This window comes from Cololabis saira, chromosome 3, assembly GCF_033807715.1.
Source record: "Cololabis saira isolate AMF1-May2022 chromosome 3, fColSai1.1, whole genome shotgun sequence".
In the NCBI taxonomy this organism is placed as follows: Eukaryota; Metazoa; Chordata; class Actinopteri; order Beloniformes; family Belonidae; genus Cololabis; species Cololabis saira.
The window spans coordinates 23,457,770-23,480,834 of record NC_084589.1 but is presented as its reverse complement, the minus strand read 5'-3'; the positions used below and the strand labels follow the sequence as shown (position 1 = coordinate 23,480,834).

At 39.9% G+C, this 23,065-nt stretch overlaps 1 protein-coding gene across 1 annotated transcript; it reads right to left on the bottom strand.

Moving 5' to 3' along the window:
• Positions 1-2,956: 2,956 nt before the first annotated feature.
• On the bottom strand, positions 2,957-22,282 carry ankrd28b (ankyrin repeat domain 28b). The gene is made up of 28 exons (XM_061716653.1): positions 22,123-22,282; positions 18,795-18,878; positions 18,232-18,310; positions 17,155-17,225; positions 16,853-17,053; positions 15,588-15,675; positions 15,320-15,462; positions 14,960-15,172; positions 12,731-12,809; positions 12,490-12,604; positions 12,155-12,237; positions 11,742-11,805; positions 11,553-11,621; positions 11,330-11,470; positions 10,463-10,574; positions 10,350-10,376; positions 10,136-10,210; positions 9,581-9,782; positions 9,396-9,483; positions 9,201-9,318; positions 7,077-7,296; positions 6,683-6,770; positions 6,479-6,562; positions 6,233-6,378; positions 6,021-6,103; positions 5,805-5,887; positions 5,592-5,683; positions 2,957-4,520 (listed from the first exon to the last, which is right to left on the bottom strand). Exons 1-28 carry the CDS (start codon positions 22,147-22,149, stop codon positions 4,237-4,239), a joined length of 3,159 nt encoding a protein of 1,052 aa, XP_061572637.1. The 5' UTR covers positions 22,150-22,282; the 3' UTR covers positions 2,957-4,236.
• Between the last annotated feature and the right edge of the window lie 783 nt (positions 22,283-23,065).

The following is a 23,065-nucleotide window of genomic DNA, read 5'->3' as shown; positions in this document are numbered from 1 at the left end:
GCTTGAGCGAGGATGAGGTTTGTGTTGGATTTGTTTGGTTGATACAACAGTGTCCTGAATGTTTCCAAACACAGGGTCTGTCAAGATTTTCACTTGTTTTTCGACAAAGTTGACAATGTCCACAAACCGTGCTCTCCTATTGTACCTTTCCTGTAGGTCACATGCGTGACATCTCCAGCGGTCACGGAGTTTGTAAGGCAGTTTTCTGATGATTTCCACCATGTTTGTGGGTGTGTCCAGATCATTTAAATACTGCACGTCCTCCATGGCATTGCAGCATCCACGTAGAAAGAGGCTGTACTCCTGCAGGGCCTTCACATCTTCCGTTTTGATAGTGGGCCACACCAACGCTCTCTCCATGTATGCTGCTGCCACCTTCTGCTCATTACCATAATGCTCTTTCAATAGAACCTTGGCCCTCAGGTATCCTCTGTCCGACTCAATGTGCTGGCAGCTCCTCACCAGCTCCTTTGCATGCCCTTTGGTGTACTGTTCGAGGAAGTAGAGTCTGTCACAGTTGTTGTGGGTGTTTTTCTCAACTCCATTTTCAAAAGCTTTAATAAAAGAATGATATTTTAGTGGATTGCCATCGAAAATGGGAATTTCCCTTTTTGGGAGTGCTGAGAGGCATTGTTGTTGTATTAAGAGTGTTGTAATTTCGTTTTGTTTTCGCATTATGTCTAGCACACTGTCATTTTGTGATGAGTCAGTTTGTGTAACATTGGTCACTGGATCTCCAGGAGCCATTAAATAACGTTGGAGCATGTAAGATGGACCTGGGGGATGTCCTTTATCAGGTAAGTGGGTGACCTTTGGCTTCACATCTGTCCATGTGGATTCAATTGCTTTGGATTTTGGTTTAACTGGCATTGATGGAACAAATTCTGTGGCGTTGACATCAAGTTGTTTTGAACACGTCTTTTCACAATATGAGTTCATCCCATCTGAAACCTTTGACCTTGATTTACTGCCAACGCTGCCTTTTGATTTCATAACACTTAATTTTGCCATTTCCTCAGCGATTGTATTTTCCAGTAAAAGCTGTTCCCTTCTTTTACGTAATTTTAACTCCTCTTCATCCAATGCATGCTTTTCCTTTAATGTCTTTTGTTTTGCTATCAAAAGTGCAAGGTTTGCTTCTGTTTTTAAACGAGCAGAAGAACGTGAGGCTAAGGATGAGGAATAATGTGAGCATGATCTCTTGGTTGCGTTTGAGACACTGTCACAGGGCTGTAGTTCATCCTGAGGATCTTTAGTGGGAACAGGTACTGGAGGATGAGCAACAGACACATCTTCTCCCTTTCCAACAGTTACTTGTTCCACATGTTTAATTTCCTTTGGTGGTTGCTCAGAAGTATTTGTCTGAAGTGGTGATTTATGCAAATTTTCATTTATCCATTTTTCCACTTGTTCCTTGAACGCATCACTGTAATCCATAATGCTGGAAAACCACTCGTTTTGGTTTTTCTCTTCATCATCAGGAAGCAGTGGCATTAATTCATTGTGTAAATCAGTGGCCGTTTTACACAGTGCATTCAAATTGTGCAGTTGTGAGGGAATTTCATTTGCGTATCCCTTCGATTTCATTTGCGCTTTTATTTGCGGAATAAGTGCCTTTACTTTGTTAACTGCACTTTTGCGCTCATGTTGCAACCGTTCAATTTTATTTTCCAGAGCTTTGGCCGTCACTTTGACTTGCCTTTTTTCCTTTTCCATGTTTGAACATTCAACAACAGCGTTTATTTGACTCATTTCCTTTAGATTGTATTTTGTACGAAGCAAAACAATCACATTTCATTGAAGATCAACGCATTCAAAGTTCATCCATAGACATTGCATTTGACTCATTGACAGAGCAAATTGATCCAAACATTTCAACATGCAATAAGCCTTCAGACAGCATCAGCCGCCACTTATTTATGCCACAAAGTCCCGACATCAGAATCCAATAAAGCACGGAGAAATCTGCGCCACCCTCAATGCGCCAATCCAGCCAGCAACATCCGTTTAATACATCGTCTTCATGATGCATTCCAATCGAGGCGGATTCCTTAATCCACAAACATTTACAGGTTCAGTCCTACCTGTTCCCAGGTGAGTGGATGGCGTGGTGTGACACTTAGCTGTGGCTCCTTCGTTCTCGGGCTAGTCGGTGCGTGGTGACTTAGTTCTTTCTAGTGCGGCTTGATGATTTTCATTAAACGCCTTTTTTGTTGACAAAATGTTGCGGCTACAAACATTTTCCTTAGCCGCCGGAGAGTGTGAGGTTGGATCCTTATTCAGATTTGTATGACGCGCTAGTTATGGTGACACATGAGCTGAGATCCAGGATGCCTTTTGCGTGCATTTATTGTTTTAAAACATCAGGCTATCACAGCGCAACAAAATGGTATATGATAGGAATAGAAACCAGTGAATTTAACTGATAACAAAAAGGGTGATGAATGAGTGAATAAGAATGACAAAAGCGGTCAACAAAAATTACGGCTGCCAACCCTGACTCTCTCTCATCTCATCTAGACCACCTGGTGAGAGCGCACCTTTACGCACGCACACACGCCTACTCCCGTGGGAAACGCCCCCTCACACACACACACACACAAATAAACACCGTGATCCTCTGTATGTCTCTTACATGTTTGTTTGCCAACTCAGTTTGTTCTACTTTTCACGACAAAATACATGGAATTTCGATGCAAAGCTTGTTAAATAGGACTTGACCATAAACGCTCTGACACATATGAATGTATAAATACAGTTTTCAAAGAAATTAATAAAATGTAAGTTTTGTGCTGTAACTATATTGTTACCTGTCAAAGTAATGACGGCGTACCATGGAAAATGCACTTCAGTAACTGTAAGGGTTTATCTAAACTTTTTCAAACAGTCAAATATCAAACCATTGTGTGTGATGCATTGAAAAGAATTGAGGCCAATAATAAAAAAAGGGCTCATGTTCATTATTAAATAACTCATTTATTACTCATAAAATATACAGCAATCTCAGTATCACTGAAAGAATTCATTCGGGTTTCGAATTCACAGTCAATATCTATATACATGCTAGTTTCATTCCTCCTCAAGAAAAAGCAAGGAAAAGAAAAATCCTTTTCATTCTATTGAAGCTAGCAAATGTACATAATTCCAGTTAAAATGATTTTAACAGACAAAACTGTGAGTTTTTAAATCCGGTATGATTGAGTGGTTCCTTTCTTTTTTTTCTATTTTTTTTTTTTTTTTTTTTAAGTTAAAGCAAGCAAAGTGAATATAAGAGCAAAAATATCACTCAGAAGAAAATCAAACGTTGCCCTATCATTGGTTTACAGTGTTTCTTTTTTTTTTTTTTTTTTTTAGAAAGCTGAGTATAGATGCCTCAGTTTTGAATCAGTGCTTTAAAAGTTTACTAATGCGCACTTTCACTGTAATCGTACAGCTGCCTCTACAAACCCAGGGCTTCTCTGTAACTAATGAAGGCACAAAATTAACACATGAAAAGGAACCAAAAGGACACAAATAATTTATTCTTTCAAGGCTAAACCGTAATGAACAAGTCAGTATATAAAGGTGGGGTTGATCAACTGGTGCATGTATCAAATATTTTGAAATTACTCAGGTCAGTGACTCAGATTTCTAGAGGACAAGGAGTTTAAGACATTAAAATGGGCATATTAAAATTTTGATCTAAAAAAAATAAATGATTTTTTTTTTCTCCCCTGCATGACTTACAAACTTGAACCACAAGTGCATTCCAATGGATATAGTGTGCAGACATCAATCAATGAAAACTTTTCCCTTATCCTCGCTGACCTATAAACTCCAAAATTCTCAGCCTCAGTCATTTACACAGTTAAAACTGGGTTAAAATGCATTCATGTCTTTTGGTCCCTGTTGGTTTAACTCTACACAGAGTGCAATCAAACTTCTTCAGCATGTTATTGCCATTAAACAGTTGCTATTTTTCCAACAAATTCAGTTTTTCCACACTCATTAAGTCAGTTTGTAAAGCAGTGATAACTGAAGCCCAGTATCTGCTGGAGAACACCTTGTGCTGGATGAGGTCGGGATGAATGTGGGCCAGCCTGCTGCACCTCCTCCCTCAGTTGCTTTCTGTCGGTGGTGAACTCTTAAGGCTCCTGTGGGGGGCTTCCGCCTTTTGCTGACCTCCCAAGCTCGCAGCGGGTGATTTTCTAAGACACAGTGTTTGTGTTGATGCAATTTATCACTTCCTTGCTTCCCTCAGTACGTCTCTGAATCAGAGTCATTGAGCTCCTCGTCTTTGTAGAAGCCGTCATGATGGCTGATGTTGTTGAAGCTGCAGTAGGAACTGTGCTCGCCACGTAGGACTGGCAGGCTGTCGAAAGTGATGCTTTTAGAGGGGCTGGTAGTGTAGTGGTTAATGGCACTGAAAGGGAGGGTGGGTGCCGGGGCGCAGGGGGACACAGGCATCATGGTGGCCAGGATGAGGGCTAGGCAGTCTGCCACATCTTTGTTGGGGGCACAAGCCAAGGCAGGTGTGTAACCTGAAGGAAGAATCATATTAATTGAATTACATAAGTCCATAAGATGAATAAAAACAAAATAAAAACAAAATTAGACGTTTTTGGTAAAGAAAAACATTGATAACATGCCGTGTAGTAAAAATGGTCTGATTAAAAAAAAAACAATAATGCAGTTTGTGATACGAGTTGTTCAGAACACAAATGAAAGAAGAACATGAACAAAGGACAGATTTTGCACACGTGGGTACCAGTGATTGTCTGTGCTAGAGAGAGTACAGGGTGAGTAAAATGGCTGGTAATGGATAAGTAGTAAAATACTGAAATTGTTGTTCAGATGTCTTGTGTTTTCTTAAAAGTTAACATTTCAGATTTTGGGGGATTTTCTTCTTTAGGGTGGCATCAGCCCACACCTTGCTCTCACAGGCTGTAGCTCAAACGGAGATTTTCCCAACAGCTCCAGATATTTGGTATGCTAAATGTCCATTATATGCCGGCAAAGAGCCACCAAGTCTGCAAGTTTGGCAACTTGCAAATCATGCTTAAAAGAAAAACAACGACAAAACTGTACAGTCTGATGTGTAGAGCATGTGCAGTTTGTCCATTATATTTTCCAGATTATGCATAGCTGCAGCAATCACCATCACACAGCCAGCTTTATCATGTCGTTCAATTTTCTTCGAGTCATTGGCTCTAATGATGCTGCCCTTTAGATATGAAACGTCTTGCTGCAAACACTGAAGGACCGTGGCTTCCTCAGGAGGTACGTCCTCTGAGTCTCTTCTTCAGGGCATTCGATATCAAGATGGCACTAGACTATGTAGTCAGGGGTCTAGTCAGGACTGCTCTGCTTGCCGTCTAAAGTAATTTTTTGATGGTTACTGACCTGATGCCTCAGTTTTATCATTTATGATTGTTAAACCCATATCAATTTCTAGTCTATCAAATCCTCAACATACAATGCCTGCCCCAAAAAAGAAAAATAGCCTTAAAGTGCCAATTGTGCCATTCCCATCAGATCCACCTTTTAGTGTCTTTTGCCAATATAGTGTGCATTTCTCACAGTCGCTCGCAAACAACACACAGCGTATTTACCATTTTCGTCAACTGCAAGGACACTGGCTCCTTTTGCGAGTAGCTCTTGCACCACCACGGTCAGACCATTTCTTGCAGCCACGTGTAAAGGCCTTAAAAGAAAAAAAGATGAACTTAGGTGTGCTTATCGGAAATCTCAACAAAAATGTAAAAGCATCACTAATTTGGAGGTAAAAAAAAACAACAAAAACAACTGATGAAAGGTATTCATACGTCTGTAAGGCGGCATTTGTAGCATTTATGAGGTTTCTGTCAGTAATTTTCTCCAATATCAACAAGGCACTGGTTTCATGTCCCTGTAGAAAACAACATAGTTTAAAAACATGCAGTAAATCATCAACACAAACTTTCAGAATCACAGTCAACTATTGGTGTTCTGCAGAGCTGCTGCAGAATGAATGTACAGTGCCACCATATGGAAATACAGACCTTACTGCACGCCAAATGAAGTGCAGTATTCTTCATGGCATCCTGTAAAGTGAGATCCGCTTTTGCACTGCTCACGAGCAGCTCTAAAGGAGTTGATCAAGAGCAGGGAAAAACAAACGCTCCGGTTAATTTGACATTATGCTATTTAGTAATTCAACATTGCCCTCATTATAAGGCTCCACTGGTGGTTAGATGTACAGAGGCATTCGTACCGACGGCATTGGTCTGGCCATTCTCAGCAGCCATCATGAGTGGGCTCTTCCCTGCAGCATCGATGCTGTTGACCTGAGCGTTGTGGCTCAGCAGCAGCTGGAGACACTCTACATGATCAGTGAAGGCTGCGGCATGCAGGGGGGTCCTGCACAAATTAAATCAAGCCAAAGCACATTTTTAAAAATCGACTGGTGCCAAGTGTTCCCAGAATATCATGAGTAGCAAAACTCTAAAAACGCTCAAACCTGTTTTTGCCATCGTTGCCATTGACAATGGCAGGACCTAGAGTGTCTATCAACATTTCAGCAGCACCTTCATTGTCACGGATTCTGCAGAGAGGGAGAAGGGGGGGGGGGGGGGGGAGAGAGAGAAAAGCCTAATTGATTAATCTGTTGCAGACTGAGCCCTCTGGCACATTGATCGCAGCAGAAGACAGGCTAGGATCTTACACAGCACAATGGAGTGGGCTAAAAGGATTGCCTTCAGCCTTGTGGAAAACCTCTTGTTCCAGCAAAACCTCCACACACGTATCATGACCTGCAGGAAAGAAAGCATTTCCTAAGTCTGAATTCATAGTAAAAGACCCAGAACAAGAGCTTACTTTGAGGCAAATGTCTTTGACAGAAGATATCAACATTTAACCTTTTCGGTACACAGAAATATATTCCATAAAAGAAACTCAAACAACAAATATGAAGCAAAACAGCAAGTCAACTTTGAATTTCCTTAAATGCTCAATTACACGCGTATATACAAGCATGCATGTTTTTAAGAACTTAAATTATTAAGCATCTGAAACACATTTCTGTAAAAGTAAAGGTTGTTTAAAGCCCTTGTCTGTACCATTGTAGCAGGCCCAGTGCAGTGGGGTGTAGCCTTGGTTGTCTGTTAAGCTGGGGAGCGTCTCCACTGATTGGGTGGCGTGCAGGAGGCCTCCCAGTACCCCTATGTGTCCACAAGCTGCTGCCAGGTGGATCGGTGTGCGTCCTCGACAGTCTTGTACCAGGAAGTTGGCGCTGTGCTGAAGCAAGGCCTCCACACATTCCTCGTGACCAGTCACTGCCTGAGGAAACACGGAAACACAGAAAACGGTTTGTACTGCTGACTTTTGTTGGGGATGATGTAAACAAAGCTTTGGACACTTATCTGTGAACCTAATGTGTTTGATCAAATAAATAAATACATATAAAGATAGAATATTGGGTGGGTTAAAACTGGAAGTAGAAATAACTTGTTGTAATTATGACTTTTAATATCACGTAGTTTAGAGGAATTGTGTCCCATTCTTCTTTACAATGTTGTTACAGTTCATTCAGGTTTTTGTTTATGTTTAGTACTCTTGAGATGTGTTTCCACTAATAGGAGTTTAGGGGATATTTTTTGGGGCCAAGTCATTGACAAACATCTCCATTACTAGGAATACCCCTGCAAAAAGTGGCCTTCAGGAACCTCTACAGGCAAAAAAAACCTCCCTATAGTAGGAGAGGTTCTCATGTTGACCAACCTGGAACCTCCTGGTGCGGGATGCCTGCTAATTGGGATTTTTAAATTACGTTCAGCACCCTCATGTGAACAAAAATCATGTGGACACAACTTATTTGAACCTATTGGACTAGAAACATTTTGTTTGAGATCACAAGAAGGAAGAAAGAAAAAAGAAGAAAAAAAAAAAAAAAACGACAGATAGGCCAACAAGTTGGTTCATGGATTGTTAGCCAATTGTTACACCAATGTAGACGTCTGGCAGGGAGTTGACTTTTAATCTGAATTGCGGTTTATGTAAAATAAAAAACAAACCAAAAAAACACCTAAACCCCCCCCCCCCAAAAAAACAATGAACATTACTGCCATCTTGTGGTCAGCTGTGTTTTTAGTTCAGTCAATAGTTCTATGGTGCTACAGTGCAATATAGAGGCATGCCGGCCGAAGGGTCGAGGAGCCGGTCGGCCCTGTTAGAGGTTCCTATCTGGCAGGTTTACCCAGAACTGCTAGTGCTTACCTGCCTTTAAGGTCCCACTACAGCATTTTTACTGGGTTGAGGTCTGGGTTTTGACGAGACCATTCCAAATACTTGATTTGTTTTGTTTTATTTTCTGCTGAAGATTTTGTGGATCACTGTCCTGTCCCCATTATCCACTCTTGGATAGCCCTAACACTGAGGCCATGGTAGATTTAGGTTACCACTGTGACTTTTATTCCCTGCCGGCTCTGCTCTTCCCACTCTGCTCACTCGCACATTACGTGACCAGATCACGTGACTGGTCAAATCACAGCCTTTGCGGTTAGAAAATCTTGTTTTATCACATCTCGATATTATCGCAAATGCAATTAATCGTTCAGCCCTAGTGAGTATGATGTGTTTGTGCTGAAAAACGTTTAGTTCTTGCCTTGTATTAAAGCCATTGGCCACGTTTGAACAGGCAGAAGAGATTAAACTCTCCTTCGCTCTGATTTGTTGATCGGATATTGTTCCAGCAGTCTTTCCGGCTTGGCATTGTGTTAACACACCTGAATGCTCCAGTCAAACAATGCCTAAGCAGTTTTATAAAAAGCTCTGCACACTTGTCGATGACCAGTTTATTAAGCTCCGATGACCAGCGGCACCCGGTGGCAACTTATTCTCTTAAAGAAGCAATCAGAGGTTCGCATTGCATTTCCCATCGTTTTCTTCTTTTTAAACTTAATTTTACTAAATAAAAGCCACAGATAAAAAAAAAAATTCTGTCTGAGACTTCACTAGGAAGGGTTACAAAAGTTTGTACAACCATATTTTGAGATCTGCTTTGATTCACTTATGTTGTAAATGCCTCTTTTCACTTTCAATTTACTGAATTACACCTCCACCCTTTTAAATTAACAATGTTTTTGTGCCACACACCCTCAAACCAGATTTCCTTTTTTAATAATTCTTCCATGTATATATTAAGTATGTTAATCAATAATGGCGACATATACTTGTATACTTACTCCTCTATGTAAGGCCGTCCTGCCCCATTTGTCTTTGGCTTCTACATTGGCTCCCTTGTTAAGAAGAGAATACACACAATCTGTGTGTCCACTCAAGACCGACAGCATCAGAGGAGTTCTAAGTGATAACAGATAATAGTATCAGCAAATATTTTAGAACATTAAAAGTATGGGTTAAAATGTATTTTTACTTACTGGCCATTCCCATCTTGAATGTCTACGGCACTCTGAAGATCAGCATTTCCAATCAGCAAACGCAAACATTCTGAATGACCATTAGTAGCTGGAGGATAAAACAGGCCATTTCCATCAATCACATTGAACAAGCGGCAATTTACTGAATCAATTCATTTTATGAGTTTCCAACTCCAAGGCTGTACCTGCAGCATGTATGGGGGTTCGCTTCAAGGTAAAATCTTTGACCAAGATGGAGGCTCCTTGGTTGATCAGGACATCCACACACTCTACGTGGCCCTTGAAGGCAGCCAGGTCTAGGGGTGTGTGCCCTTGGCTGTTTCTAACATCCAAATCAAGTAGAGACTGCACCAGAACTTCCAAAGCTTGATGGTGACCATGGTATGCCTGCAAGATGAATCCAAATTGAAGCTGACAATAAAGACATTTAATCCTCAACAGAAGGGCGTTTCAATCTAAAGAGAACTGATTAGGTTATTGTTTGCTATTCAAGTTTAAGGCATCTCAACCCAAAAGAGTTCGTTATGAATATAACTGCTTCTCAGCAAGAGTCAGATTGAGTTCAGAATTAAAAAAAAAGTCATCTTTAATTTACTGAGCAGTCAAAATCTGGCAGCTTCAGAGTTGGTTAACTGGAAAGATGTTTTCCGAACAGTACTGGTGTACTAAAAACACCAAAACCAGTTCTCTATTGGTTTAAATCCAGGAAGGTTATCTAATAAGTATCACACATTACTCACAGCCAGGTGCAGGGGGCTGACAGGAGCTCGGACATCAGAATCATTCAGGATCTCTGTCCCTGAGGTTTCCATTAACTAAACATCAAGTACACAAGTCAAAATAATATTCAGATGCAAGAAAGCTAAGCGTTATAAGGATCCATTGCATTGTGGTTGGTTTTGTAGAAATGAAAATGTCAAACAGGTACAGTACAGAAAAGTAAAATCAACTCACCACATCTAAGGGGGTTTCACTTGCAATCTGTAAAAGAATGAAGGAGGAGAGGGAATTAAAAAGAAAGAAAAACATTTGGAAATGGTGAATGTTAACTGGTAGGTTTTCCTCACCAGCTCCAGACAAAGGCGATGGCCGTACGCCGAGGCATAGTGCACAGCATTGTAGCCCTGATTGTCCCGTATCCCTGGTAGTGCATCATTTCTCAGTAAATATTCCAGGCACCTGCAGACAAACAAAGGTGTCTTACTCAGGTGAAAAACATGTGGGCTTCTGGTCCTGAAGTTATCCTGGATAACTGATAATTAGGGGTGGGCAAAAATATTGATACGGCAATATATTGCAATGCATAGTCTCCCGATACGATATCGATATTCAATGAATGTATCGCGATATATTGCCGTATAAATATTTTTGCCCACCCCAGCTGCACTTTATTTTGTGATTTCAGTGTGGGTGAGACACTGCATTTTATTTTTGTCATTTTAAGTCAGGGGCAAGTAGCTGTACTGTATTTTTGTGATTTCAATTTCAGAGTGGGTGGGACACTGCATTTTATTTTGAGTATTTTGTATCTAAGAATAATGCACACACTGCACTTTTCATTGTGTTTCAGTGTGTTTTTTCATGCAAATATGTTGCATAATTAAAATGGAAAGTTTGAATTACATTGTTTTGACTCAGTCTGTCCAATGCATTATCACTAGCATCTGATGTACATATATACAACTTGGATTTTAAGATGTGTAATGCATTTTTAAATTTGTCGGTGAACTATGTAGAATATTGCGATATATCGCATAATCGGGATATCGCAATTTGTATCGTATCGTGATGCGTATCGTATCGTGAGGTCCTTCCCAATACCCACCCCTACTGATAATACAAGTCATCTTTTAACCATGAATACCTACAAACATCAGCCACCAAACACACACTAACCACCTGCTTAAAATAGTAAATGTACAAGTATTACTGACTTTCCATCTGTGTCGGAGGCAGCGGCGTAGTGGAGGGGAGTGCAGCCCCGCTCGTCTAGGTCATTGACGCTGGCTCCTGAGCCCACCAGAGCAAACAGGCACTGGTAGTTACAGTTGGCAGCAGCATAATGCAGAGGGGTCCTGGACAAACAAACAGAGTTTAATTGCCTTCTCAGATCTGACTCTTGATTCAAATTCCACTTTAGCGTAAAAAAAGGCAAACCTGCCAAAGCTGTCCTTCCTGTTAAAGTCTGACCCCGTGTTGAGAAGAAGATTGAGACATTCCAGGTTTCTAAGAGGGTCAGAAAGGTTTACAGCAGCAAGTTAAAGATTAATGATAATAAATTGTAGCAGCCCTGTTACTACATGTTAACAGTTAGTAAAAGATGAACACGAGTTGTCCTGGACGTACCCTCCAGCTGCTGCAGCATGTAAACAGGTCCTTCCAAAGTCATCAGGAGTATCAATATCAAAGCCTATGAAGAGTAACGGACTATTCAATTCAATAATACTTTACTAGTCACTAAATGGAAATAATACTGTTGCAGAATAAATAATAAAATATAGACAATAATAATGAAGATAAAAAGTCACATATAAAAAAAAAAGAAAAAGTCTATACGACATTAAAAGTTTTATTTTATTACACCAACAGCTCCCTAGCACAGAATCAACTTTCCAGCAACCACTTGCGATTGGAGTGGGAGTTGATTGCAGTTTATTTAATAAATACAGCTTGCTCCATCCCTTCTCACAGAAAACCCAGTGTTGCACTTGAATACGAACATTTCTGTATTATTCAATATAATGAGTAAAACTGTTCACCTGAAGACAGGAGCTTTCTGCAGCAGTTTGAAAAGCCACTGAGAGCAGCCAAATGCAGCGGAAACATCCCGTGAATCCCTCGTCTGAAAGAAGACAATTATATTCATCTAATTTGCAAAAAAGCTATTTTCTAACATGAACACTCAAGAATATCTAAGAACTAAGCAGACTTCAAAAATCGCACATACTCAAGGAAAACAAGATGCAGTGCAACCATTAGTACCTGTTACGCAACAGTACATGTCCGCTTTGGAAATCTTTAAAGATGCAGCTCTCCCACGAGGTAAAATACAAATTAGAACACTTGCAGAAAAACAGCAGAAGGGCTCACTTACTTCGCTGTGTCAGCTCTGCTGGTGATGAGCGTGTTAATGAGGAGTTCATGTCCATATCGAGCTGCAATGTGTAGTGGTGTATTTCCATTTTTATCTTCACAGTCAATCTCAGCACCTTATGAGGAAGAAAAAATGATGATCAAGCAACCAATTAGCTGCTTTACACTAAAAGTCAAGTTTTTGTTTTAGAGCACAGCATAATTAATAAGGTCTATGAAAGTGATTATTTTAGAGAGCTCACCATTCTCAATGATTGCTTGAGATCTAGAAAACCTCCCATGTATTGCTGTCATGTGGAGAGGAGTCTTGCCATCTTTACTCTGAAGTGAAACAACATGAGAATTATGGGATAGCTTCTTAAAAAGTAATTTTGCTACTAGGAAAGCCCCATTTGTATATAGATATGAAAAGCATCTTAGGTGAAAAGATCACAAGCCCTGAGTGTTTGCTTACACGTCACAACTTTAAGTGGATAAAAACAACACATCTTCTGTTGTTGAAATAAAAGTGAATATAAATGTAAAGTTCTTGAATTCTTATTTCAAGCATACTTTGCCCCTCCAAATGCAGGAGCTCGTTTGCTCATATTAGAACCAGTTTCTTAAAGGGGACCTATTATGGCATCTAATACCTATTTTAAACAGGCCTTCAATGTCTTAAAAACAAGATTTTGATTGTTTTTGCTAAATAAATTAGAAATTCAGCCTCTGAGCCATGTCTTTATCTTCCCATTCTCTAACCTCATTATCTATGCGGGATTCTGAGTGGGCGGGGAGGCTATGATAATGAGGCTCTGTGCTGATTGGCTGCCTGAATGAGGAGATACACCGCTACGGAAAAAAAATGGCGGAAGCTCCGGCCGGCAGAGTTAGTTGTGGGCGTGGTTTCACGCATCAGAGGCCAACCGATGCAAATTGCATTTTGGTTACGTAACGAAAGGGAGCAGAATCTGAACGGCTCGTAGAAGCCACATCACACTGGATGGCTCATCCGGGCGGCTGTACAGACACTGCAGAAGTGGTGGAGTTGGAGTGTTGGGTTGGAGTGAAGCTGCTGTGACGTACTTGAGTGTGTGAAACAAATGAAGAAGGACGGAGTGGATATTTGTCAGGGGTGTCCAAAGTCGGTCCTCGGGGGCCGGTGTCCTGCAAGTTTTAGATGTCTCCTTGCTTCAACACACCTGATTCAAATTAACAGTCGTCACCAGCTTGCCATCAAGGTCTGGGCAACTCTGTTGGTGACACAGCTACTTTTATCACAGTGTGCTGAAGCAGGGAAACATCTAAAACCTGCAGGACACCGGCCCTCGAGGACCGACTTTGGACACCCCTGATATATGTGATGCTTGGTCTGTGGCTTGTGTTTAATATCAAGTGAAAAAAATGAGAGTGAGAGAAGGCTTCAAGCGGCGAGGCTTTTTTATTTTCTTTCAGCTTGTCTTGGCGCTGCTGAAAAGTCTGTAAGTAGCCATGAGCAGCTATGGACTTAGAAAGCTTCTGGTGGATCTTTTTGTTCCTCATCACCCATCTAGATCCCTTTGAATTCTCTCCTCAGCCACCAGGTTTATGAACATCTGCACCTCAGAGTTGGACTTCTGCGCTGCCATTGTTTGACGAATAAAATTAACAAGACGCCGCTGTCAGAGTCGCTCTTTCGCTGATGTCACATCCTGACTCAGATGTCCGACTCCCAACCCCCCGACCAATCGGTGGCGTGTATTGTGATGACGTCAGATACAGCCCAACTCAGCCCGCTTAGAACCTCGGCAGAATAGTTACAGAAAAAGTATCTACTCGGGATCCGCTGAAGGAGCTGGTAGTCACTGGTAACTTTGATTGACATATGGTGGAGGTGTGCCAGCCATGTCAATCAACCTGGGAAACATGGCAGTATGCAGACAAAGAGGCTTCAAAATCCTTCTTCCGAAACCAATGAGTCATGTGACTAAATGCTTTGTCCATTGTTTTTGTATAGGTCCATAGTGAAATCACATAACCGGTCTGGAGAGGTAGAAGTGCCAATTTAGCAAGGTGTTACTAAATGTAGCCCGTAATACATTCCTGTTCAATGTGTAAAAAGGAAGTGGTTGTTTGTAGCACAAACAATTTCTAAATGTCATTTGAGCAATCAGATTTTGCATGTCCTCAACCTATCCTTGTTTCATTTACACCTGTATTTAGAGCTGTCCACACTTACGACACGTCCGAATGCAATGTCTGACAATGCCCAATTAACAAGTGAGAAGCATTATAACTACATGTCCACAATCTAAGAGTGCAGGGGGAGAAAAGATGCAACAATATTTTTGTGGAATTTATTTTTTCCATCACAAACAGATAAAGACATTAATGTCTCAAATAAGGCAGTGAAATACTAAACGTTTCCTTGATGAAACTGTTGAATAGGAATAAGCTTAATTCCAAGTATCCAGTACTACAGAAACAAGAGTTAACATTTTGGTTCTACTTGCCTTTATGTTGACATCAGCCCCATTACACACCAGGAGCTCCAAACAGAGCGCACCGTGACGTGAGGCGGCAGTGAAATGGAGAGGTGCAAAACCCTTCTCGTTCACCTGGTTGACGTGAGCTCCACATTCTATGAGCTCGTTCACAACCACATCTTGACCGTTGTAGCAGGCGACATGGAGGGGGGTGTTCCCATATGCATTGGGCTCATTGATCTAAACAAACAGAATATAACCATTATGAAACAGCTTGCTCCATAAAACTAAAAACATACAAATACAAGAACGTTACTCTTAACGCATTGATTAAAAATCCTTATAGAAGAATATGAACCAGTGCCTAAGCTTGTGGGTGGAACTTACATCCACCCCCAAGTCGAGGAGGTATTTGACAACGCTAATCATTCCACTTGAGGCTGCCGCATGTAAGGGGGTGTAGGATTTCTTATCTTTGCAGGTCACCTCAGCTCCATGTGAAGCCAGGAGCTTCACCACTTCTATGTGTCCTGCACACAAAAAGAAAATGAGACCATTAGAGCAGAAAAAAACATCACACGTAATCTTAGTGAAAACAGAGAGAATGGTATTCTACACCCACATATTGAATGAATTGCATATTTAATTTGTATACCCATGTAAGCTGCCCAGTGGATTGCACGGCGATCCTTTTTGTCAAAAGCATTGATGTTAGCTCCTCTGGAGAGCAAGAGCCGCACCATCTGACAGCAGACAAAAAAAAAGATAATATCAAAGGATGAAGAAACCTGAAAACTTCTGACTCTTCCATTCACAGCATAAGTGATTACTTATACAACGATTGCATAATATCTGTATTTAACGCCCTTATAAAAAAAGAAAAAGAAAAAAAACCAAATGAAGCACTATATCTGGTAAGGGCTTTGAACATGATTTTGATTAACCCCCGAGAACACTAGAACACTAGATTGGTTTTGAAGGGTGGGAAATGTTAAATTTCTACTTGCATTGTATACGCATGTAAAAACATAAGGTACAAAAAGAAAAAAATTATGTCCATGTAAATTTTGTGTAAATGATAAATGATTGCATAGGCTAAACTGCAGCTGGTTCTTTTACCAAGGCTACACCTGCCTTTCATCACCTTTCTATAGTTGCTTTTTTCATGGAATAATGCTTTAACAAGCTATCTAAACAACTGTAACACAGCTGACATGCATGAACACTTGACAGGGCATTACAATGTTTACATGCACACATTAAACTAGAGGGAATTATCTGTTCATACAGCATCCTTCAGTTAGACACCCTATAAATGAAGGTCCTCCGTGTCAGTGTACACGTCTTAAAAAGGGTTATGTTTGTGTATGAGCAAAGTTACAGAATACATAATTTGCTAAGACATTTCAAAATAAGCTGGTACAGGCAGTGAACAAACCTATTTAAAGATGTTGATCATATCACCTCAAACTTATTGAATGGGCAAAATATATCTATTGTTCTGTTCTTATATGGTACATAATACAATACCGATTGTGTTAACATGTATGAGGCAATAAGAACCACTTCCTCCTAACTAAAGAAGATCAGGAAGTTATACCAACAGGAAAGCACACATGTACACACAAGCATACGCATAACATCAAGCCTTTAATTAAAAACTGAAGCAACTGGAGCTCTCAGAGAGGAGAAAAAACACAAAATGTGTCAGTATGAGCAGCAGCTTAGTGATTAAAATTAAGACATAGACCTGACTGTGTCGCCAAAATAAATCATCAGCCTTCTTAGTTTAAAACCTGTTTTGCTTTTTAATGTTCTACCATTTATATTTATTAGCAACAAAATCAATACTAAGGGTATTAAAGCACTCTCTTGAGCATAGCTTGCATGTATCAAACATTTCTTTTGGGTTAACATTACCTCCAGGTGACCGCTGAAGGCTGCGTGGTGCAGTGCAGTCCGACCTGCTCTGTCCGATACATTCACATTGCTAAGTTGAGGGACGAGGGCTTCGGCACAGCGGACGGCCTTGTTGGCTGCCGCAATGTGAAGTGGTGTCTGCCAGTTCTTGTCTCTGGCATTTACATCCGCTGAGTGTTTCAGCAACACCTGGACAGCCTCCTGCAAGAAAACATAACTTAAATATTTGTTTGGCACTACTTGGATACAGAAAATGGTTAAAAAGTCCTGTTTATGACAGAACCAGAAGAACTTTTACATACCTCACTACAGGAGGCCACAGCCCGGTGCAGGGGAGTTAGCCACTTGTTATCTTTGGCATTTACTCTTGCACCTAAAAGCCAAAAGCACAAAGACTATCAGACTATTAAATGTAAACAATTTGATGTCATGGGTCCTGAGCTGCTGGAGCAGTGCTGCGTCGGGGAGGGGGTGGTCCTGGGCTTCTGCCCTGAGACCACCGGCCCAGTCCCGAGAACGGCCCTCTCGCCGGTCGGCCCGGACCAGAGGCCGGCCTCCAGAGCTGTGCCGCCGGTCGACCCGACCTGGAGGACCCGGGAACCTGGATGACCCGGTGGCCTAAGGCCCAGGGGCTCAGATGGCGGTCCCTGGCCTCCTCTCCCGCTACGAGGGGGAGGGGGGGGGTTGGCTAGGCCGGTTGGTCTCCAGCCTGAGTCGGGCGATGGGGGTGTGTGGCAGGGTGCAGGATTGGGCGTGGTCTGCGGGGAGCAGCACACCTGTGCCCAATCAATCTCTCCACCCTGCATGGCTATAAAAACAGTGGCTGCACACCAGCAAGGGGCTCTGCTGGGAGGAAGGACAGAGCTGCTGAAGTGCTGGTTCACGTGTGTCTGGGTGCAAATAAAAGAATTAAGAATTCCTCCACTAAACCCTGTGTCCTCTGTCCTGTCGGTCGACCCCAGTGGCACGAGGTTGCTACAGTCACTGATTACTACTTTTTGTCTACAAAAAAGAAACCAGAATTCCAGAGCCAGTACGAACAGCATGATGATGAAAAGTGAGGTAATATTGTGCTTTTCAAAGATTTACGGGGTTGACAACTTTATTAATTGTTGTACTTGCTGCATGGGGATGATAAGACCATATATGTCATATTTTAAACATTGCATGCTTTCAATCATCAAATATAATGATAAAATGTATGCTTTCATGTGATAACACAAATGAACAGGAAACATTTCTTTCCAATATAAAATATTCTACAATAATTCAAATGTATAATAATGTATACGATACCACTGACTGAAGCTGCATTTGTTACTTCAAGTACTTTGCTTGCAGGGGGATTTTCATTCATTAATGTTAAGTAAAAAATGTACCTGAAAGAATCAACAGCTCTATAATTTCTGCATCTCCAAGGTAGGCAGCAGCATGCAGTGGGGTTCGCTTCTCATTGTCCTGTAATAAGAGTACATAAAGTCATAGCTGTGATTACAATATAACAAAATACACTGTTCTGTTTTCTCTCTTCAGTCTGATCTGTTGTGATGATGAAACTCCACTTTATATTCACCGTTTATAACACTGTAGTGTTAGAATCGACAGAAAAAAAACATCAAGAAAAGATAAACATGCAGTCACCATTCATAGCACCAAGTGGGTTAAACACAATTTCAGAAAAGCATGCAGGTAAAAACACAAACAAGTATGAACCAGACAGATTTTGAAACAAACTCCACCACAACTGTAATGGTGAGGAATGTGAGAAATTAAGCGGATCCAGAACATGCCGTGTGAACTTTATAAGAAAGAAACAGAAAAAGCAGATCATGTGTGGATTTGTAAAAAACAAAAAAAAAGTATTGCATGACTATTTTAAAATGGAGAGTTTAGTAAACTATAACAACATTTTGAGGAAACATATATAGACAGTTGGGCTTACCTGTGCATTCACATCCTCTTTTTTGAATATGAGTGAGCGTACTTCATCTGGCTCAACGCTGAAAATAGCTTTAAGTAAAGCAGGCTGTAAAAGAAGGAGATTGTCTTTTAAAGAGAGAAAATCTAACTGGATCAATACTTACTACTGGCTGACACATACCACTATCTCAACCTGGCATTACCAGAATTTCCCTGGAATGCAAAACTAATGAGCAACATCCTTGTTTTCTTGTGTCATTTCAACAGTCTCGCTCAAATCTGAGGAAAAACCTCTAAGATCTTTGAGACGTTCAACATAAAGGAGACTTTAGTATCTTTAACATCAAGCACTGCAGTACACAGATTACTAAATTACTAGTGAGAAATAAAATTCTCATTTGACAAGGGATATAAAAAAAAATGAAGCAAGATTTTGATTTTACACAGAAATAAGGAAATGAGAGTAGGCAATATGATCCACCTTCTAGTTACAATATTAAGCAGAATAACAAACGTTTTCCATAGCACAGAAATAAATATTAACTTTTGAATTAATAAAAGGTCCAGACATAATCCCAAATTAGAGATGTTCAACTCAGCCTCATATATATATATATATATATATATATATATATATAAATAAAATATATAAAAAGTCATAAGATGGGGCTTGCTCCATCATAACATTTGCTCGTTTTTGAAGAGTCAGTACAACTTGAAGAGGCAGCAAAGTCCTGACACAAAAATGCTTATACGCCTAAAGTGAAGCAGGTTTTGTAATTGTTTGCTGTAATGCTGGCATAAACAAAAGCTGTATTATTTTGTTTTGACCTAGATCTGCTCAAACAGCTTTATTTCCAATTACGGAGACAAGGAAAGTTTGGCATTCAAAGCTAAAAAAAAAATTAGGTTTATTGTTCACATTTAATTTATGCTTTGAGCAGTAAGAGACATCCAGCTGCATATAGAGTTACATTCATTTACTATGGCATCTTCCATCATTGAACCTATTAGTCTGCCCAGCATGTCAATTAGCTTAAGTGCAACCATGCAGATGGTAAAGCTTCAAGTAGAAATACATCTAGTGTACACTAAACTCAAATATTTCAGGAGCTCACAACTACAAATATAATCTTGAGAGGAACGTGACAATCTGACAATCGCTTTGACCTTTCACAGACAGTGTTACTGTAAAACCTGCATGCAGTTCACTGCATTTAACTGTTATCTAAATGTAACCAAAATGCAAATAGTCTAAAGAACTTATACATATTCTAAAAAAAAAAAAACATATCGTAAACGATTTGCTACAAAAACTAACACTATTATTCCAGGAACCACTTAAAGTTTAAAAAATCACATTGATATAATTTCCCTTGAAGTGGAATGAGACGTCAAGACCAAATAAGATAAGGGTCTTGAACAAATTTGAGGTACATTCACTACTTTAGACTGACAATAAGTATTTTGGAATAACCAAGGCAAAAACTTCCCTTGCCAATAATGTAACAGTTAGCTTTTGATAAGACAGAACAACCCTCTCGTTTATGTATTACAATGATCAAAAAGATCTGTAGAACACAACGAAGTGTAGTGTTACTGCTGACAAATTCAAGATCACAAGCAAGCAATTGTGCTGCTCCCACTAACGATTACTGCATTTGCCCGACAATGAAAAAGAAAGCAGGATCTGCATTTTGTTTCCAGTTTTCCTGTCCTGCATGAGCAAGTGTAGGAGATTTTCTATGGCTCTCTAGCTGCTTGACTGTGCAGCTCCTCTCCACATACGAGCCAGTCTAGTTAATACCATCACCATGGAGACGGCTCTTTGGCAACTCCACTGGCTCACAGGAGCCCAGGCACACGATCATTCAAGCACGCAGACAATAAAAGACACATGCACGTACATATGTGACACGAATAGCAGGCATTTGCAAAACAAGTCCTTAGAAGTGAAAGAGAGTCTATTCTCGTTTTCAGAAGTAGGTGTCCAGTGTTAAATATAGCAGAACTGACACATGTGTAGTTCTGCCACATTACCAGAGCTCTCAATTATAGGCACCACACGGTGTTACACCATCAACATGTAACACTAGTAGAACTTTGATAAACAACTCACTAAATAGCCCATAGAAAAATCTGGAACCAGGAAACTGGACCACATTACACCAGTCATGAAATCACTACACTGGCTTCCAGTGAGTCAAAGGATAGAGTTTAAAATCTAACTGCTGGTCTACAAAGCACTGAATGGTCCGTTAGTCTGTTAGTCAAGGTCTGTCTTGATCTGTTAGTTCCTATGAAGCTCCCAGACCCCTGAGGTTCATCTGGATCTGGTTTGTTTGTGTCCCAAGAACCAGAACCAAGCAAGGTGAGGCAGCGTTCAGTTATTCTGCTCCTCACCGGTGGAACAAACTTCCTGTAGACCTGAGGTCTGCTCCAACTGTCAGCTCCTTTAAATAAGACCTAAAAACATTGCTGTTTACTGAAACATACTCCTAAATTAAACTTACCTGCTGTACTCTACTGCCCTTATTTTTAACAGCTTGTGCTTTTTATTATTTTACTTCTTTTCTTATTCTTAATTTTTTCAATCTTATTTGTTATTTACTGTCTTGTTATGTATTGCCGCTTTTAATGTCAATGTAAAGCACTTTGAATTACCTTGTGTTGAATTGTGCTATATAAATAAACTTGCCTTGCCATAGAGAATCTGGGATTATTAATATCTTGCGTTACGTAATTACAGGTGGTATCCAGCAAACATTAAACTATTCAGTTAAGCTTTTAATTAACAGTGCTTATACGTGACCACAAACCTGATGAACCAGCATGTAAATGTGCCACAAACACACAGATGTCAGGGTAATGTCACCACCGACAGGTCGGTTTAGCTGTCAAAGCAATCCTGTCAAACTTCTTTAAAGAGATTTAATGCTGGTTTCTAAAAGAGCAGAGTCACTTTTAATTGCCCATTGAAGCCCAGTTTAGTGTCGTGCTGTAATAACATCCAAACCTGCCCATTAAGTCTCCTGATAGCGTGTTACACCGGCCCTGGCTAGTTGCTGGAGATAAACAGTGCATCATTAGCTGGGTTTAACTTCATAAACGCTGACGCTTCCATGCAAATGTGTCTTTGGCGTGACTTTGGGTCTGATTCAGCTGTCTTGCTTCAACTGGCTTTCTTCGTAATTACAATCGTTTCGACTTCGAGCTTTAAGAAACGTATTTAGGGAACGCTTCCGTTTCAGATGTAGAGACTCAAGTTACATTCCGTTAGCGAGGAAAAGCTAAGCTAACACCAACCTTCCCACATTTGGATTAAACTTTGTAAATAAACATCTCTTTACCTGCTCTCGAATTTTGAGAACCACCATATTTTGTGGATTTTAATTCTTCTCGTGCAGAATCATAAAGGAATACTTGTCCTTTTTCCCCAGACAGCAGGGTTTGATCTCAGTAGCTGCCCCGCTGCTCTGCTGCAGGCCTAGCGTGTTAGCTTGCGATGCTGCATGAGAGCAGAGCGGAAACACCACAACATTGCCGCCACCGTAACTCAACGCCCCAATGAGACGCGATCCTATTGGCCGAAAAAGCCTGACGTGTTAGTAAGACGTGTTTTGATTGGTTGTAGTTAACAGGTCTGCGACAGACGCACAGTGTTTAATTTTGCATTTCTATGTGTAGTATTGTATTAACCGTTTAAGATAATATAAATAACTTGGAGAAACGTGAAGTTAGTTCAGTTTATGACATAACCACGGATAACTTCTTTTTGAAAGAAAGTATGCATTACATCACATTAGTGGTCACATACATACTATATATATATATATATATATATATATATATATATATATATATATATATATATATATATATATATATATATACATATATATATACATATATATATATATATATTTTTTTTAAATGTATTTATTTTTATTTTTATTTTATTATATATATATATATATATATATATATATATATATATATATATATATATATATATATATATATATATATATATAATTTATTTTATTTTATTTTATTTTATTTTTTTGTATTAACTATAATATAACTATGTTAAAGTAAAAATGATACTAAGTGTAATATTGTATTAACCGTTTAAGATAAAATAAAAATAACTTGGAGAAACGTGAAGTTAGTTCAGTTTATGACATAACCACGGATAACTTCTTTTTGAAAGAAAGTATGCATTACATCACATTAGTGGTCACATACATACAATATATATATATATATATATATATATATATATATATATAT

What these genes read in the sequence shown, in the direction of transcription:
- ankrd28b (XM_061716653.1), bottom strand. Translation starts at nt 22,149, where the DNA reads ATGGTGGTTCTCAAAATTCGAGAGCAG. An exon ending in CATGCTGCAGCAGCTGGAGG is followed by an intron (nt 11,622 to 11,741) that starts GTACGTCCAGGA and finishes TGACCCTCTTAG; the next exon opens with AAACCTGGAATGTCTCAATC. An exon ending in GGACGGCCTTACATAGAGGA is followed by an intron (nt 7,297 to 9,200) that starts GTAAGTATACAA and finishes GTGTTTCCTCAG; the next exon opens with GCAGTGACTGGTCACGAGGA.